The sequence below is a fragment of the Budorcas taxicolor genome, chromosome 17, assembly GCF_023091745.1.
Source record: "Budorcas taxicolor isolate Tak-1 chromosome 17, Takin1.1, whole genome shotgun sequence".
NCBI lineage: Eukaryota > Metazoa > Chordata > Mammalia > Artiodactyla > Bovidae > Budorcas > Budorcas taxicolor.
The window spans coordinates 71374524-71391642 of record NC_068926.1 but is presented as its reverse complement, the minus strand read 5'-3'; the positions used below and the strand labels follow the sequence as shown (position 1 = coordinate 71391642).

General features: G+C 69.6%; 1 protein-coding gene across 1 annotated transcript in view; it reads right to left on the bottom strand.

The window, feature by feature from the left end:
* The window catches only part of CABIN1 (calcineurin binding protein 1), a 73566-nt gene continuing 56447 nt past the window's right edge, over positions 1-17119 (bottom strand). The window contains exons 30-37 of the mRNA XM_052654434.1: positions 6944-7107; positions 6627-6723; positions 5521-6195; positions 4179-4253; positions 2694-2940; positions 1351-1494; positions 401-627; positions 1-311 (exon numbers count right to left, since the gene is read on the bottom strand). Coding sequence (XP_052510394.1) covers positions 168-311; positions 401-627; positions 1351-1494; positions 2694-2940; positions 4179-4253; positions 5521-6195; positions 6627-6723; positions 6944-7107 — 1773 coding nt within the window. The 3' untranslated portion in view covers positions 1-167. The remainder of the gene's footprint in view (positions 312-400; positions 628-1350; positions 1495-2693; positions 2941-4178; positions 4254-5520; positions 6196-6626; positions 6724-6943; positions 7108-17119) is intronic.

Sequence of the window (17119 nt, the reverse complement as noted above, 5' to 3'; positions counted from 1 at the left end):
TCTTTATTAGAAAAGCAACCAAAAAGAAAAGGGTCCTCTGCCACCGTGACCCGGGCAGAGCCCGCGGAGCGTGGACATGGCTGCCCGGGCGGGGAGGGGCACGTTTACAAAGTCGACAGGCCGTAAAAAGGCCCTGCGGAGCTCCAGGGTGGGGCCGGGGCCGGGCCTCAGACATCCATGTAGTCCTCGTCCTCGTCCGTCTCGCTCTCCAGCGAGGACTCCTGGCTCGACGTCTCCAGCACCTCCAGCGCCGGCTGGCACAGGCTCTCCTTCCGCACTGTGGCGGCCGACTGTGCAGACAAGATAGCCGACTGCGCCGGCCCGGCGGGCAGGGGTCAGCGGCGGCCCAGCCTCAGCCCACCCGCACCCCCCACCCAGGGCCCCCAGGACCCGCCGTCACCTTCAGCTTCTGCTTGGTCTCCTCCGAGATGCTGCCTTTGGGCGAGAGCAGGGTCGGGGTGGGCGGTGTGACGGTGATCTCGGGAGGGAACTTGGTGGTGGACGAGGGGATGACCAACTTCGGCATGTTGGGCAGCAGGCGTGACTTGGCCCGGCCAGGCTCAGCCTTGCCTGGGGGGCCCTCAGGGGGCGGGGCACTCCCGCCGCCGGGCGCCTTGGAGCTGGCCACTGCGGGACAGACCCAAAAGGCTGAGTGCGGTCCGCGGCCTCACAGGCCAGCCCCTGTCCTTTGCACGCCTCGTCACCCTGCTCCCCTCTGGCTGTGTTAGACCGCAGGGTGCTGGCTCCCAGGCTCCCAGGCCGCTTCCTGTCTCCCTGCTCCCCCGAGGGCCTGGCTCTGGCTGGCAGAAGCGGAGACGGTGGCCCCCAGGAGCAGGGTGTCCGCTGGGGGTCCCAGGGTGGAGGGGAGCCCCGAGCCACCCAGACCTCATCTGCTCTCATGTCCCAGAGCCCGCCCCGGCCCGAGTCCACACCCCAGTGCGCCCAGGAGCCGTAGGCTGGCTGGTGTCCACGCCCATCCACCGCCCTGCTGCTTTAAAAGGAGCGGGAGCAGCCCTGCTGTCCCAAGAAGGGTTTGAGAGAGGCCCCGCCCCGTGGAGTCCCCGGGGGCCTGGCTGCTGAGAACTGGCTCTGAGTCAGGCAGGGCCGTGGATGCGATGCCGCGTGCCCTGCCCAGCCTGGCCCCCCGGCCGCCCTCCAGCTCCGTCTGGGCCAGGTGGCCTCAGCTTGGGCTCCGCACCACCCAAACCACTCCCGTCTGCGAGGCGGAGCGTGGGGGAGGGGGCTCGGGCACCCCTGCCTTTCTCATCTACCCCCGCCCTCTCCGTCTCCAGGGCCCTCTGCTGGGACGCCCCCATCACCTGCTGGCCCCGGGGCGGTGCCAGGCCTTACCCTGGCTGCAGGCGGGCTGGGTGCCAGTTCGGGGGGCGGCCTCTGCCGCAGGGCCCTCAGGGGCCGTCTTCACATGCTCGCTGCCCCGCGGCTCCTGGGGCGGGAAGCCCGGGCCCTCTGCGCCTCCTGCTGGCTCTTCTGCCCCTGGGGGGACACAGAGCGGCCGTGGGGGACGTGTGCCCCCCCCTCAGGACAGGGGCCCCCACCCGGACCGTGCCCGTGACTGTGACCTCCTCCGACACAATGGCCCGGGCGGCGCCAGGCTGTTAGCTGCTCGCCCGGACATGGACACCCAGTGAGCCCGACACCACAAGGCCCCACCCCAGTGCCCAGGAGTGGCTGCTGGACCTGAACGACCCAGCTGAGGACGGAGCGGGCTAAGTGGGCCCTCCTGCTAGGCTACACCTTTCGGACAAGGAGGAGGCTGGGAGTGTGCCCCCAGGCCCCCGGCCGGGACCTCCTGTCCTCCTCCTCCTCCTCCGGACGCTCCTGCCACGCCCGCCACGTCCCCAGGAGCGGGGGTTGCCAGCTGCTGCTCGCCCAGCCCTCAGCTCCAGCTCCTGAACGACGGGCCGGCCCTGCCTCTCGCTCTGATTGCCCGGCTGTTTCTGGGTTCCAGGGCCTAGTCCACACGTGGCAGAGGCAGGCACGACCCCTGGGGCGGCCGGAGCCACCCTGCTGGGCCTCGCAGGGCAGGCGGGGTGGCGGGCACCCTGCGGCCAGGGGCAGGAGCAGGTGGCAGAGCCGTGACGCGGGCCCGGGGGCGTCTGCTCTGGGCCCTTCCGCAGTGGCCCCGTGCTGAGCTGTCCCCGCCAGGCTGGGCACACCCGTCCTCACACAGCTGTCCCAGGGGCCTGGCCAGCGACCCGCGGAGCTGCTCCGTCAGGGGCGGGGGCTTCCTAGCTGACTGCCGCCTCCAGGTGCCGGCCCAGGTGTGCGGAGCCGGCTGCGGAGCCGGCAGGGACAGGCGCAAGCGTGTGTGCGCGCGTCCTGGTCGGCCGGGCTCCCCTGCCCGCCGTGGGCGGCGCTTCCCAGGGGCACCTGAGTATGGAAGGAACTGGGGCTTCCTCCTGCCCACGGAGCCCCTGCCCCGCGTCCCCAAGCCCGTGGCTCGTCTCCGGGGGCGCAGACCACCGAGAGGGCATGTGAACCTGGGGCCTGGACCCTGCACTCTGCTGAGTCTCCGTGGGAGGAGGAACACGGCGGGCAGGGGGTGGAGACGGCACTCGGGGGTCACTGGACGGGAGGTGCCCACATCTCTGTGCAGCGACAGGCCTGCCGTGGGGACCGGGCCCACTGTGGCCCCACTGGGCCTGCCCGCTGGGTGGAGGGCACAGACTCACCTGGGCGCAGGGAGGGCGTGCTGGGGGTGGCCTCAGGCCTGTGCGGCCGCAGGGGCCCGGAGTCCTTGGCCGGGTCTGGGGTGGAGGCAGTGGCTGATGCGGGCCGAGGCTTGGTGTGGCCGTCGCTGGGCCGTGGCTGGGCATCCGCCGGCGTTGATTCAGGGGCTGCGGGGGCTGTGGCCGCGGGAAAGACATTCTCTCGGGTGTCCTTGGGGTGCTTCGGGGTGGTGGGCATGTCCCCTGCCGCCTGGGGGGGCAGAGTGGGGGTGAGGGGGGCACACCCTGTTGACGTCGGGGGCTGCTGGGGGCCCGGGGCTCTGCCTGAGGACGTCCAGGGCACAGCAGAGGGGCCCCAGGCTGGCAGGGACCTGCACCCTGCCATTGCTGGGTGCCAGCTGGGAGGACCGTGAAGCTGCGAGCTGGGGCACAGGGGCACCCCAGGCGGCGGCTGCAGCACCGGCCAGGCCTGGAGGGTGACCTCCCGAGGGCACTGGCAGGAAGGGCCTGAGAGCGGGGGTGACGCGGGCTCTGCTGGAGGTGGCTCCCGGGCTCAAGGCTGCGGCCCCAGATTCCGTTGCACAGCCCTTCGGCCCTCTGGGGCCTCCCACCCACAGGCACACAGCTCCCTGCTCGTCTGAAGCCCCCCACTTCGGGGGTGACAGCCACAGCTCTGTGCAGGCAGCTGCGAGGTGGGGCGGGGCCCCGCGCGGTGCCCAGCGGCAGAGCCCCGGCCCTGGGCCCACCGTCCTCTCTGAATCGCCGGGCGGGGGGGGGGGGGACGCTGGCCCGAGGCTGCAGGAGCTTCAAGCCTCCTGGGGGCACCCGGCACCCCACCCTGACCCCATCTCTCCTGATATCTGCTCCCCAGGAGATGCCCCATCCCTGGGTCCATGGGTGTGGATACCCTGCCACTCCAGTGGATCTCCAGGGGGAGGACAGGCGAGACAGGACCTGTCTTCTGAGGGCCAAAGGTGAGAGTGCAGTCCCCGCCCTCCTGCTGCTGGGGCGGGGTGGAGTGGCCAGCCCAGCCCTGGGGACTGAGAGGCCACACCGACCCTACGACAGGTACCCGCCCCTGGACCCGGCGACCAGCCTGTGGCCAGCTCCACCTTCCGGGGTCACCTGAGCCGGCCCTGCCCCAGCCCGGCAGCCCTCCAGCCAGCTGCAGGGGTCTTCCCAGACAAAGGGAGGAGGCTGGACAGAGGCTGGGCCCCGCCTGTGGGCGCCTGCCGGCCCACCCCAGGGCCATCTCCATGCCAAGGAGCCGCCTCTGCAGGTGAAGCTGCGGGGGTGATGGGACCCTCACACCGCCCGCACTCAGCGCTGGGGTCTGGGCCCCACCCTGGGTCCCTCCCTCAGGGCCCGAGGCTCAGCTGCCTGCTGCCCGCCTGCCCTGGGGCCCCCAACCATGGGGACAGTCCCGGCCTGCAGCCTGGGGCCTCGTGCCCCGCACCAGGCGGCTGGCACGGGTGGGGCCACGCTTACCTGCCTCTGGGCGGCGGCCCCGAGGTGGGCCTGACAGAACTTCACGGCCTGCTCCAGGGCAGCCTCCTCGTCCACCTGAGCAAAGACACGCCCGTGGTCAGCAGGCCTCGATGACAGCTCCCAGGACGAGCCCCCCGCGCTGCTCCCGGGGGACCCCAGCCCCGCCCCGGGCCCCAGCCCCCAGGGCGGCTGCTCGGGGACCAGCTGGCCACGCCACATTCACGTCTGTGGCCGCGGGACTTCACCCTTGGGGGCGGAGGCTGAGGGGGGCCTGGGCGACGAGCTGCCCCCTCGACCCCCTGGAATGTGGGTGGTGGGCCGGGCTGAGGGAGCCCAGGGGACAGTGAGGAGGGCGAGAGGCGGAGGGGGGCGGGCCTGGGGGTGGCCCTGGGTGGAGGAGACACCGGCCTGGGGTGGGGAAAGGGCCTGCCCTTGCTTGCAGGAAATCCAGAGCTTATGTTTCCTAGTTTATCAGCAACAACAAAAAAGTCACTGCTGATGCTTGAGAGGGGATGATAAAACAGTTTCGCCAGCGGCGGTACATGCGGACCCGAGCCCGGAGCGGGGCGGACACGAGCCCGGAGCGGGGCGGACCCGACCCGGGAGGGGGCGGACCCGAGGCAGGAGGGAGGCGGACCCGACCCTGGAGGGGGCTGTCAGGGAGCTCACCCCGTGCCCACCTGACAGTGCCCGGGGCTCTTCCTGTGGAAAGAACTTATTTTTCTCTAATTAGAGGGAAAATAAAAACCTATGCCTGAGGGACTAAAAAACAGCAGGCAGCAGAAAGAGAGCGGGGGCAGGGCCTCCCCACACCAGGCCTGACGAGGCCTCCGCAAGGCGGTCTCCTCTCCTCTGAGAATAGTCACAGACTTTCAGAACAGCGTTGTCTTTTCCAGTACACCTTTCCCCAGCTTTCCTGAGGTATAGCTAAGTAAAACTGTAACATGTTTGTGCAGAAGGCAATGGCACCCCACTCCAGTGTTCTTGCCTGGAAAACCCCATGGATGGAGGAGCCTGGTGGGCTGCTGTCTATGGGGCTGCACAGAGTCGGACACAACTGAAGCGACTCAGCAGCAGTAACATGTGAACTCTCTGGGGTTCAGAGTAGGACACCTCGGGGTGGCCGGGGACGACCGGACGCCCACCCGTGGGGCCTGGTGGGCAATGACCGGACGGCCACCCTCGGGGCCTGGCAGGGAACGACTGGACGCCCACCCTCGGGGCCTGGCGGGGAGTGACCGGACGCCCGCCCGTGGGGCACCAAGGATGGTGCCACCAGCAGGGACCGTGGGGCACCGCCTGAGGAGCGCGCCGGCCTCCGGGCCCGCCCGCGGCCACCCACCTGCCTGAGGAGCATGTAGGTCTCGGACATGACCCTCTCGATGCGGCCCAGGTCGCAGGCCACGCCCTTCTGGCCCTGCTGCCACACGCGGTAGGCGTCCAGCAGGAGCGTCTTGCCGGACTCCGTGTCCTCCAGGAGCTTCCTCTTGCGGCTGGGCCGTAGGGGCGCCTCCTCGGGGTGGGTGCCTGGCCTGGGCCCGGGGGTGGGGGCGGGGGCCTGGGCGGCGGCGGGCGGGGCTGGGGCAGGTGGGCCGGGTGGCCGGGCGCTGATGCTGAGCTCCTCCAGGGACAGCTCGGTGGGCCGGCTCTCGGGGCCCCGGTCCCTTGGGGGGCAGCCTGGCTGCAGGGGTGGCGGTCCCCGCTCGGAGTCCACACCTCGGGCGGTGGCGTCCCCCGTGTCCATGGGCTCAGCGGGGCCGGCCCGGGGGCTCTCCTTGTCCTTGCGCTCCCCGGCCTGGTCTGCGCCCTCCCCCGTGTCCGTGGCCATGGGCCGGTGGTTGAGGGGGCCTGCTTTGCCCCCTGGCTCGGCACCTGGCCCTGAGCCGTCGGCCAGAGGGGGCTTCTTGGGGTGCGGGAGACCCTCCTTGTCGTCCTCGGGACTGGCCCTGTGGGAGACGTCTGTGGTCATCCTGGCTCCAGGGAAGCCGCAGGCCTTGGGCCCGAGGCGTTCCGACCCCTACGAGGAAAGCGATGGTTAGAGGCGCAGTCTCTGGTGTTCCCTGCCCCCAGGCACCGGCTGTGCCCACTGAGGCCACTCCGGTCCTGCCCATCTGCCCGCTGATCAGGGCTGGGGCCACAGCACTGCCTGCAGGGGCCCTGGCGGGGGCTCTGCCTCTGAGGAGCAGCTGCCCTGCCCCGCCGGCAGGTGCGCTGGCTGCAGAGACAAGCCCACCCAGGACCCCCACCAGGGCCCAGCCAGGCTCGCTGGGCAGGGGGGCATGGTGGCCGGACAGCCCTGGCTCACGGCCACCCCCATGCTAGGGTGGCCACTGGCCTCCGGGTGCCCAGCCATGAAGAGACAGTGAGCACAGCTCCTGGAGGGGGGCTGGCTGGGTGAGGGCGTGGGCTGAGGGTCCCTTGGATGGCGTTGGTGGGCAGGGTGCGTACCTCCGTGAGCTCGCTCAGCGTGTCCTCCAGCACCTTCACCGTGAGGATGAAGGCCCGCTGTGCCAGGACCTGGCGGTCAGCATCTCGCAGATACTTCCTGCAGTGTGAGGGGGAGGCCACGTGTCACAGCCACGCAGCAAGGGCCGTCCGTGCCCCTCTGCTCCCAAAGTGTCCCCGGGGCCTCCTTCCGCACACCCGGCACTGTGTGTCCCAGGTCCCCGGGGCTGAGGCTCTGAGCCCCAGGGGTGGGGGTGGGCTCGGCCCGCCACTCTTGGCCGTCACCCGGGACTGGCCGACCGCGGCGGGGCTGCACTCACTTGCCCTGGTCCGGGGTGCGCTGCAGCATGGAGGAGACCTTGAGCAGGGTGCCGTGGTCCCGCAGCTGGGCCAGCACCTTGAGCAGCAGCACGACGGAGCGGTTCATGTGCCAGGCGAAGCTGCCCGGCCGGTCGATCTCGTCCACGGGGATCCGCCAGATGCCCTGAGGAGCGGACCGGGCGGGCGTGAGAGGAGGGCCCCGCGGATGGGGCGGAGGACACGCGCACGGTTCTGCGCCCCCTCTTTGGAGAGCTGGCACCAGCTCTCTGCTGACCCAGTCGTCCCCCCAGGGAAGCACGCAGGGTGCGCCCATGTCCAATGGCAGGACCGGGAGATGCCCGGGCCCACGAGGCTCCCTACGGGTGCTGACCACACAGGGGCAGACGGCGCGGGGGGGACCTGCTCCTAGTGGGAAACCGCCGTGAACCATGGCAGGTGGGCAGGCCAGGCAAGCCCCAGGCCTGGCCGTCCACAGTGCTCCGTCCAGCAGTGCCTGGAGACTCTCGAGGGCCCCCCAAGAGTGACAGGCCGCTCCCAGGGATGCTGGATGCCATCTTCCCTCAACATGTCTGCCCAGCGTTCTGGTGCAGCTGGGACCCCTTCCACTTCCCTCCTGGCTGATCCCACTGTCTGCCGGCTGGCTGGGAGTGCCCCCGCAGACCCTGTGCCGTGCTTGGCCCCAGGCAACACCCGGACCAGAGCCAGCACCCCCAGTGTTGCTCCCATGGTGACCCCCCACCAGCATGGGGCCAGTCAAGGGGGACGACGGCCAGCACAGCTGAGGGGGTGCAGTGAACAGAAAAAAGCTCACGCCTCTGAGCTGCCCCGGGCTGGGTGCTGGACCTTAGGAACTGCATCTCTGGGGCAGGCTCCCAGGCCGGCCCCACGGCCAGCACCCTAGAGAAACTCCTGCCCAGGAAGGATGGCACCGTGAGCCCCAGCGCTGCCTCCTGTGTGTGGTGCCCACGGTGCCGTGTCCCGGGGAACCGGGCGACTGCCCACAGCACCCCGTCCTGCTCCAGCAGTCCCGGGGCGGGGTTGGGGGAAAGCCAGGCTACCCCCCGCCCCGAGCCTTCCAGGCAAGCGAGGAGCTCCACACCCTCAGGGCCGAGTCCTGCACCCTGCAGCCTGGCCACCGGCTCTCAGTGGACACGGGGGTCCTTCCGGAGAAGGCCGAGTGGCCAGCCCTGCACTGCCTGACAAGCACCATCCGGCCAACATGGGGCCGGGGTCCCAATGCTGCGTTTCCTACCGGCGGGCGCAGTTTCTGCGGCAGCTCAGGGGAGCAGTGCCCCTGAGGTGCAACAGCAGGGGCTAGAAGGGCATCGCGGGCAGCCGCGTGAGACCCAGGAAGGGCCCGTGCTCCCCTATCCCCCTGCAGGCATCCCGGTGGTCCCTGCTGCAGTCTGCACAGGGCCAGTGATGGAGACACACTTGGGGTGGGGGGAGAGAGGTGTGCGAGGTGAGCCAGGGCGCGCGCAGACGCTCTGTGGAGGGCACAGCGTCACGGAGGGGGGGGGGGTTGGCCTCCTGCTGCTGCTAGCCCACGGGGTCATCGCAGGCAGTGAGGGCCTCGATGAGGACACTTGCCGGGTGGCACCAAGCAGTCGCCTGCCGCCCACCTGGTCACGTGGTGGCGGCGACTGCCCATCTCGCCCTCCAAGGCTGCCCTCCCCTCTCCCGCTTCCCACACGCTGCTCCTCCCAGCGGGGCCTGCCCAGTCTGGGGCGTCCCCATCACGACTCTGGGAGCACGGCTTGGCTGGACCTGCTCTCGGTGGTGGTGGGGAGCCGAGGTCAGCAAGGGGCAGGCAGCCTGGAGGCCACAGCCCTGACCCAGCTTTCTGGGGCAGGGGCAGCCCCCCCGGGACAGGCCTGATTCCCATCCCCTCACACACAGGCTCTTCCCTACTAACCCCAGGCTGGATAAGGACATGCAGGCGGTACGTTAAGACCAGCAACTTTAGCAAGTCAGGAGGTAAAAACAAGTCAAGCAGAGTGCACAGAAGGTCAAGAGGAAAGCAGCTACCGCAAGGCCTGGGCAGATTGCGGGGCCACAGGCGGGCAGGTGGTGAGCAAGCCCACAGGCCCGCCTCCGCCTCCATGGGCTATGCTGAGCTGCGCATCTGGGAAGGATGACGGGAAGCGTGACACTGCTGCTACAGCTCGGGATGCGCTTGGGGGCCCAAGGGACAGGCTGGAGCAGGACGGCAGGGAGCCAGACCCCCACCAAGGGTGGCGGCGCTGGTGGGGCTGGAGGCCACGGCTCGGCCCGTGTGGGCACTGAGGAGTGGGGGGAGGGGGTTCAGCGGCGGCCTCAGCGTGCCCAGAGCTCGCCCGTGTGCCCGGCAGCTCCTCTGCAGGATCTCAGGTGACCCTGCTGCCCACCGCTGAGGCTCCAGGCTGCCGGCGGGCGGATGAGGTCACCGAGACCGACCGCAACCGCCTACTGGATAATTCACGGAGCCCCGGATTCTAGGCCTGGCGTAATGCACGTGCTTAGCCGTTCAGTCGTGTCCGACTCTTTGTGACCCCATGGGCTGCAGCCCGCCAGGCTCCTCTGTCCGTGGGGATTCTCCAGGCAGGAATACTGGAGTGGGTTGCCATGCCCTCCTCCAGAGGATCTTCCCGACCCAGGGACCGAACCCCGGTCTCCCACACTGCAGGCGGCTTCTTTCCTGTCTCAGCTACCAGGGAAGCCCAAGAATACTGGCGTGGGTCATCTCCTTTCCAAGGAATCTTGCCCACCTAGGAATGAGAAACTGAGGTTTTCCTGCATTGCAGGTGGATTCTTTACTAGCTCAGCTACCAGGGAAGCCCCAGGCGCTTAACACTAGCTCCTGAACCATCCCTGTAGCCGAGAGCTGGGCACGTTCCTGCTGCTCTTGAGGAAAGTGGGCCGAAGCAGCTGACCACGGACAGGCAGTCCGCTCTCAAGGGCTGCTGGGAAGCGAGGCCTGGAGGGGGGTCTTGGGGAGGGGACGGACGGGACAGGCCCCCCTGGGCATGGGACACTGCTGAAGCCCACAGCTCAGCCTGAGACCAGCACACCAGGGTCTGAGGAGAGCCTCTTCTTGGAGGGGCCGGGCTCCTCTACCCCCACCCGGGAGTTCCTGGCTGGCTGGCCGGTCCACACCTCCCTAAATGCCTCAGCGTGGGCCACTGAGGAGCGCAGCTCCCTGGGCAGAGGAGGGCAGCCGGAACGGCCTCTCCATGGGGCCCAGGGCCGGCTCTGAGCCAGGCAGACGGGAGGCAGCAACCGAGACCTGTCCCGGCCCTCACAGCAGACCCACCAGCTGGGCCACCACTCAGGATCCCAGGCCTCGGGGTCATTCCGGGGCCCCGGGCCCACCTGTTGCCTTCACGGACCCCGTCCTTCAGTCAAGGCCCCTCCACTCCAAAGGTGGAGACAGAGCCTCCCCTGGGAAAGCAGGCGGCCGGGAAATGCCAGGGCAGGAGAGCAGGCCACTTGACACACAGCCCGAGCCGTGCTCAGCCCCGGGGTCCAGGCTCCTCTGCGAGGGGGACACAGCGAGGCTCAGGCCGTGGGGGGCTGAGTGGAGACCCGGACTTGTCCTGTGTCCACACCCGCAGGGACAGTTGGAGTATGTAACCAACTGTGCGCAAGGTGGCCCAGGGACCCTGGGGTGGGACCGGGGCTCTGCGCGCCCGCCCTGGACGCTCACAAAGGACCAAGAAGTCAGCAGCGCGGCCTGTGACTTACAGAGAATTGGGGCCGCAGGGAACCAGGCAGCGACACCCAGTTACTTCAGTCTCCAGCCGGGGCGGACAGCGTGTGGGGAAGCCAGGGGCCTCTGCAGCGCCCCGAGAGCCTCAGAGGCTTCCTGACCAAGCCCCAGGGCCCCGGTGCGGGCCAGTCCTCCAGCTCAGGCTGCTGGCTCCTCCCACTGGCCCCGCTGCCGCACGCATGGGATGCGGCTGTGCCCCGGGCACCCGCATGGCTCTAACAGGTGGGTAGGGGGAGAGGAGCCGCACTGAGAGCACCAGGAAGGCCGAGAAGAGTTCGCCTGGGGCCTGGCGGAGGGAGCGAGGAGGGCGGGGCCGCGGGGCCCAGGGGTCTCGGGTGGAAAGAGGCAGGAGCGGGTGGCGGGGCAGGCGACCCCCGAGGGCCCACGTCCACTTGGGGCCTCCCAAGCCCAGCCCGCCTGAGCAGGGGCTCCAGGGCGGTGTCAAGGGCCGACTCCGCGGCCCCCGAGACTCTGAGCTCTTCTGCGTGTGTCTTGGTCAGTAGGCCTGCTGCTGTCTGCACAGAGGTGACCTTCTGGGGGGCTACCCGGCCGGCCTACAAGACCCTCCAGAACAGGAACATTCCGGGTCAAGGCCGCACACCCTGCTCCGCGTGCCCTCCACCTTGGGGCAGCTCACGGGTGGCAGGCCTGGGCGGTTTGCGCCCCGGGTGGAGCCCCGCTGGTGTGAGGGGGGCCCCTGGGTCCTCCAGGGCAGCTTGGCTGGGCAACTGCACAGAAAGCCAAGTGCATCCCAGGACCTGGGCAATCACACTGACGGGTCCGACGCTCCCCTGGAGGAGTGGTCTGTGCTGCAGGGAGAGGGGACAAGAGAGGCTGGGCTGAGGAGGAAGTGGGGAGAGAGCCAGGACCCTGGGGAGGGGGTGGTTCAGGAAAGGCCAGGGAGGAAGCCCTGTATCAGGAGCCTCAGCCCAGGGCCAGCGGGGCGGGGGGCCGGCCCCCTAGGGCTGGCCTTGTGACCCAGGAGTCCTGAGCAGATGGCGTGGAGGAACGCGGAGTTCTCGTTCTAGTATTTAACTCAGTAACGGAGCCCACGCGAGACTCTCTTACATCATCACAAACTCCCTGTCACTTCAAGTGACCCCAGCACATCATCCCGCAGGGGAGCCCCAACTCCCCCAAGTCCCCTCCAGGGAGGCATCCTCACCCACATCAGGAAGGAGGCCAGGTAAGAGCTCTTCTCCCTCCCCTGGGACTGGACCCCTCCCACAGAGGCTGAGACTGCCTGCCCAGAGCTGCGGGGTCCAGGCCAGCCCAGCCCCCAGCCCCCAGCCGGCCCCCTTCCCAGAGCTGCTCAGTCCAAGCTCCCTGTTCACAGAGTGCCCGAGGGAGAACCCGCCTCCCCAACAGAGGGATTCCTGCCCCCCCTTGGCAAGGGCGCAGCAGTGACTCAGCGCTCCCAGCAGGAGAGGCCAGGAGAGCCCGCTGCTGCTGCCGTCCCACTCCGCGCAGCAGGGGCCTAGGGGGAGCCCTCAGCAGCGCCTGGGCGCGGGTGGGTGTCAGGGTAGGAGAGCAGGGGCCTTTCCCCCAGAGAAACATGAAGACTTTGCTTCCAGGACCGCCTCGGTGCTGCAGGCCGACCCCGAGCGGTGCCAGGAAGAGGTCAGTCTCTGGACAGTGAGGCTCTGAGGTCAGGAGCGGAGGAGGATACCAGCGTCCTCCAATGTCCTAGGGAGATACCTGTTACCTGGAACCCATGCAAACCTCCCCAACAGCACGACCACCTGGAGAGGAACAGGCAGGGCTGTGCAAGGCTGCACCCGCTGCCCACAGGGCCAACCCCCCACCATCTCACGCCCTGCTCACACCTCCCCCGGAGAGACCAGTTCCAGGACCCATGGCAGAACTCAGCCTACTTCCCACTCCGCCCCCGGCGTCCACCCCGCCTGTCCCCAACTGGGGGCAGCGGCACAGCCGGGCCGGCCAGCTGGGCACCGCCTCTCCCCTCGCAGGCCGGGTGGCTCCCTCTCCTCTAGGAACCGCCCCGGTGGAGTAGGATGGATGTCCAGCCTGTGGGCTCATCGCCCTGAAGCCCTGCTGAGCCACGGGCCGGGCGCCTCCCTCAGCAGACAGGGCCACCAGCTGGCTCCAGGCCCTGGGTTAAGGGCGTGCCAGAGCCCAGCTAAGTTGAGCACCCCTGGGGGCAGGAAGTCCTGAGGCCTCCTCTGCAAAGCCCTGAGGGCCGCCTCTGGCCGTAGGGTCGCACAGAGGCCGCCAGGGGCGTCCTTGCCCTGGTCCCGGGAGCTCTCCAGGCTGGGCCGAGAAGGGCAAGGGAGTCCCCTTGCCGTCCACCGGGTAGAGTCCCCCGCGCGGGCAGGGGCTGGGGAAGCCTGCCATTTGCCTGCAGCCAGCGCCCGCCCGTTTCCAGGCTCTTCTGCCAGACGAGACGTCGCACAACACGGGGTCCCCAGAACTGCCGGACTGTTCATCCCCTCCCCCTCCGGGGAGAAGCAGCAATGACAAACAACGAAGTGCGCGGAGGCAGCCCACCCGGCAACTGCGCCGGGGCCCCGCCCGCGCCCTCCCGCCCACTCGCGGCGGGGCAGCGGCCCGGCCCGGCGCGGGGGAGTAGGCCCTGCGCTCGCCGGACCCGGCACCAGCTTCCCGCCCCCGCACAGCAGCTATTTATAGCCGGGGAAGCACCGCGCCGGGCGCCGCTGCCCACCCGCCGGCCGGCTCACCAGCCCCGGGAGCGGCCCGCGCAGCTCCGGGCCCGCGCCGCCCGCCGCGAAGTTGCCGGGTCGGCGGCGGTTGGGCGGCTTTCGCTTTCGGGCGGCTGGCGCAGCGCACACCCCCGAGCCCACTCGCGGCATCCGCCGGCCGGCTGGGCTCGCCTGGGGTTCGCGGGCGGGCTTCTCGCCCGGCCCCCGCCGCCCCCGCGCGCGCGCCCGCCCGTCCGCCGCCCACCTGGCGCTGTGCGGGCCCCGGCCGGGGGCAGGGGGCGCCGCGGCCCCGCTGCCTGCCGACTTCCTCCGCCGCGGCGCCCGGGAAACCGCGGCCCGCGGGCTTCCTGCCGCTCCGGGCGGGTGGGCGGGCGGGGGGTCGGGCGCGCGAGCCGGCCCGGGGGACTGAGCCAAAGCTCCGGAGCGCGGGGAGCCCGCGGGCAGAGGGGCGAGGCGGCCGCGGCCCGCCCCAGGCAAGTTCCTACCCGCCGGCTCCGCCGTGGCATCTGTGCAGGGAGCTAGGGCGGGCGCCGGGCCATGGCGCGGAGGCTCGCTCGGCGGGCCGGGGCGGGGCGGCGGGGCCGGACGGGGCGCGGGCGCTCGCTGCTCGGCCTGGAAGCAGGCCCAGCGGCACGACTGAGTTGGCCGGCCAATCCGAGCAGATTCCGGGCCGGGCCCCCGGCGGTACCGGGGGGCATAGCTGTTGCCACGGGAGGCTGTGGGACCGGGCGTCCCAGGCCCAGCGGGGCAGGGACGTCCAGGAGGTGGACGGCAGGGCGACAGGAGCCAGCGGTGGGCCGGGCCAGGCCGTCCACACCCTGCACCGGCGCAGCTGTGTGCCCAGGGCCCCTGGAGTTGTGCCCTGTGCAGGGCAGAGGCCTGGGTGAGTGGGGGCCTGTCCTTGCTGACCCAGTGGGCCGGTGGGAGCTGGAGTGCCGACTCTCCCAGGACCATCCTCCAGCAGGGAGGGCAGGACAGAGGCCACTGCGCCCTGCAGGGGGCTTTCCAGCTGGGAGGAGTGGCTTCTCCAGCTGGGCTGTGAGTCCCAGGAACAGATGAGACTGGGGGGAGCAATGGGGCTGGGCAAGAGGCCCTGCAGGCTCAGGACCCCTCTGCAGAGCTCCACGGGTGCTCAGGGATGAAGAGTGGGCGTCCCTCCTGGCAGGGCAGCCGAAGCCCCAGGGAGCGCATGGCGCCTTCCCCAGCGGTTTCCTGTGGAGCGACCCTGTGGAGGCACCCCCCAGGCCCTGGTTGCTTCTTTCACCCTGGCTGAGAGGCGCAGCAGCGACGGGGACAGGGCTGATGGAGGGACGCTGCCACCAGCCCAGGCTGGGCACCGGCTCCTTCACCATTTCTCCCCTAGCCCAGCACCACCATGACTGACCCGCTCTCCTCTGACCAACAACCAGAGGCCTCAGGGCCGCCTGGCCCATCCTGGTGACAGCCACAAGCCAAGCAGCTTCCACTTGTCCTGCCCAGGCTGGCTCCTGCCCACCAGCTTTCCCAGGCTCGCCACGTGCCCCTGATCCAAACAGGCCCAAGGCCAGCCTTCAGCCGGCAGCTTTTGCACTCCCGGGCCACCCTGTGTCCAGGGCCACAGCAGCAGTCTGGCAGCCCCCTGGAGAATCAGGACTCCGCCTGGCATTGGAAGGACCTGGGCTGGGCTCCCAGAGACCACAGAGAGAACGCAGACCTGCAGGGAGACTGGCCACCTCAAGGCTGTGCCCACGGCGCTGGGTCTCAGGCCAGGAGAGCCTGGGCCGCATGTCCTCAGGTCGCAACAGCCACGCCTTGTCCACACTCGTTTTGTCACCTGCCGGGAGCTCGGGCCACCAGCTGTCCTCGTGCGGCCCCACCTGGCCATCCCTGTTCGCTCTCTGCTCCCCACCACCTCTTGGGTGAGGCACGTGCACCCCTGTGGGGGCTGGGAGCCCAGAGGTGGCCACCAAAAGCCAGAGGGAGCCACAGGAGGTGAGACTGAACGACTCTGGCCTGTCTGCGTGAGTAACCCTGACGGGGCAGACAGAAGCCTGGAGAGGATCAGCGGCAAAGTCCAGGAGTCTCCAGGTGTCTGTGTCAAATGAGCAGCAGAGAACGAACAGAGGCCTTGGGGTGGAGACTGTCATCTGTGTGCGAATGGAAAGGAAGACCCCAAGGCCAAGAGGCGTGTGGTGGCCTGGGGTGTGGAACCCAGACAAACACGGGCAAGCCCCAGGCCTGCGCCCGGCGGGGCACATAGCAGGCCTGCGCGCACCTCTCTGGACCCCTTGTGCTCGCTGGGCAGCGCAGGCCTCTCCAGTGGCCACCCCCTCCTGGAAACACGCAACTGTGCTTCGCCACACACGCCTGAGGCCTGCGCCCCCAGACTCAGGGCTGGCTGCTGCCCAGGCGCCCCGGCCGTGCTGACCACAGGGACCACGTGGCCCAGGGGCCCCGCGCAGCCACCCCGTAGGACCTGAGCCGACACAGGCCTGCAGACTGCTCCTGGTTCCTCCCTGTGGGCCGTTAACCCAGCCCTCTCCCCCTGACCTAACCCCCGTCTTCCTGGGGCTGAGTCCAGTGATGCCCAGGGTGGCAGGAATGCACCTCGGAGCTCGCAGCTCACGCTCGCAGTGCGGGACCTTCACACCGCCAGCTGGTGTGCAGGCGCAGACCTCCCCAATGTGGGGTGCCAGCTCCGACTGTCGTGCACCCAGGCAGCCTCTCTTCTGGGAGCGTGCCAGCCCTCTCCTTCCCCCAGTGGCTGGGAAAGGCACTTGCCTTCCCCCCTGGGTGCACAGACCCCAGCTGCCGCCCCACCGTGTTCCCACTAGAGCCTCTGGCGCTCGGGAGTAGCCCGGACTGCGCTCTGCAGAGGGTCGCGGGCAGCACCGAATCCAGCTGCTTTGCCTGTCTGACCCATGAATGAGGACATGGGCGTGAACGGGGGCCTGCCAGGGGAAATGGAGGGCCGTGTGCAAGGACGACCCCGTCCCTGTGGTCTGGGGTGGGATCCACCTCGCAGACGGCTGTTCCAGCAGCCACACTCAGCTCCGCGGGGACAAGCACGCCCACCAGGGCCTGACCTGCAAGCCTGCCCATGCGTGCCAAGGCTGCCCATGCGTGCCAAGGCTGCCGTGGGCAGGCTCAGCCACAGCCACGGCCAGCTCGGCTGACCTGGTGAGTCCAGGATGGGGTGGGGGCCGGAGGGGCTTCAGGAAGAAGGGACAGGCGTCCGGGCTGGGTGCTGATGGCCGAGGACCCCTCACATGGAGGGGGGACGGTCAGGGGACCCACGTGGGCGGAATGCCAGGGGCCTGGGGGGCAGGCCGCCTGGAGCAAGGGGCTGGCAGGCTTGGAGGTCTCGGTGACCTGGCCAGGGCTCACCAGGGCCTCCGCGGAACGAGAGGGTGCTAGGGCTCAGTTCCTCTGCACCCCCCACATCAGGGGCTTGGGAACAAGAGCAGTTGTCTCTGGGGGACTGCTGAGCCACCCGGTTTCATCTCAGGAAGGACCACATCCTAGAAAAGCCGTGTCTGACATGCACACGGAGAAAACTAGGCCAACCCCTCCACCCGCTGACCCCGGCTCCCAACGCGGGCCTGCGTGGGCTTGAGGCGTCTGTGCCTCGGCCCGTGCCTGGTGTCTCTCCTGGACGACTGACACGGGGTCCTCCGCACCGTGGGTGGCAGGGATCAAGCACGGACCACAGACACAGCCAGCATCTCCTGCAGAATGGCCGGAGGGGAACAGGCTCGGCTCGAGGA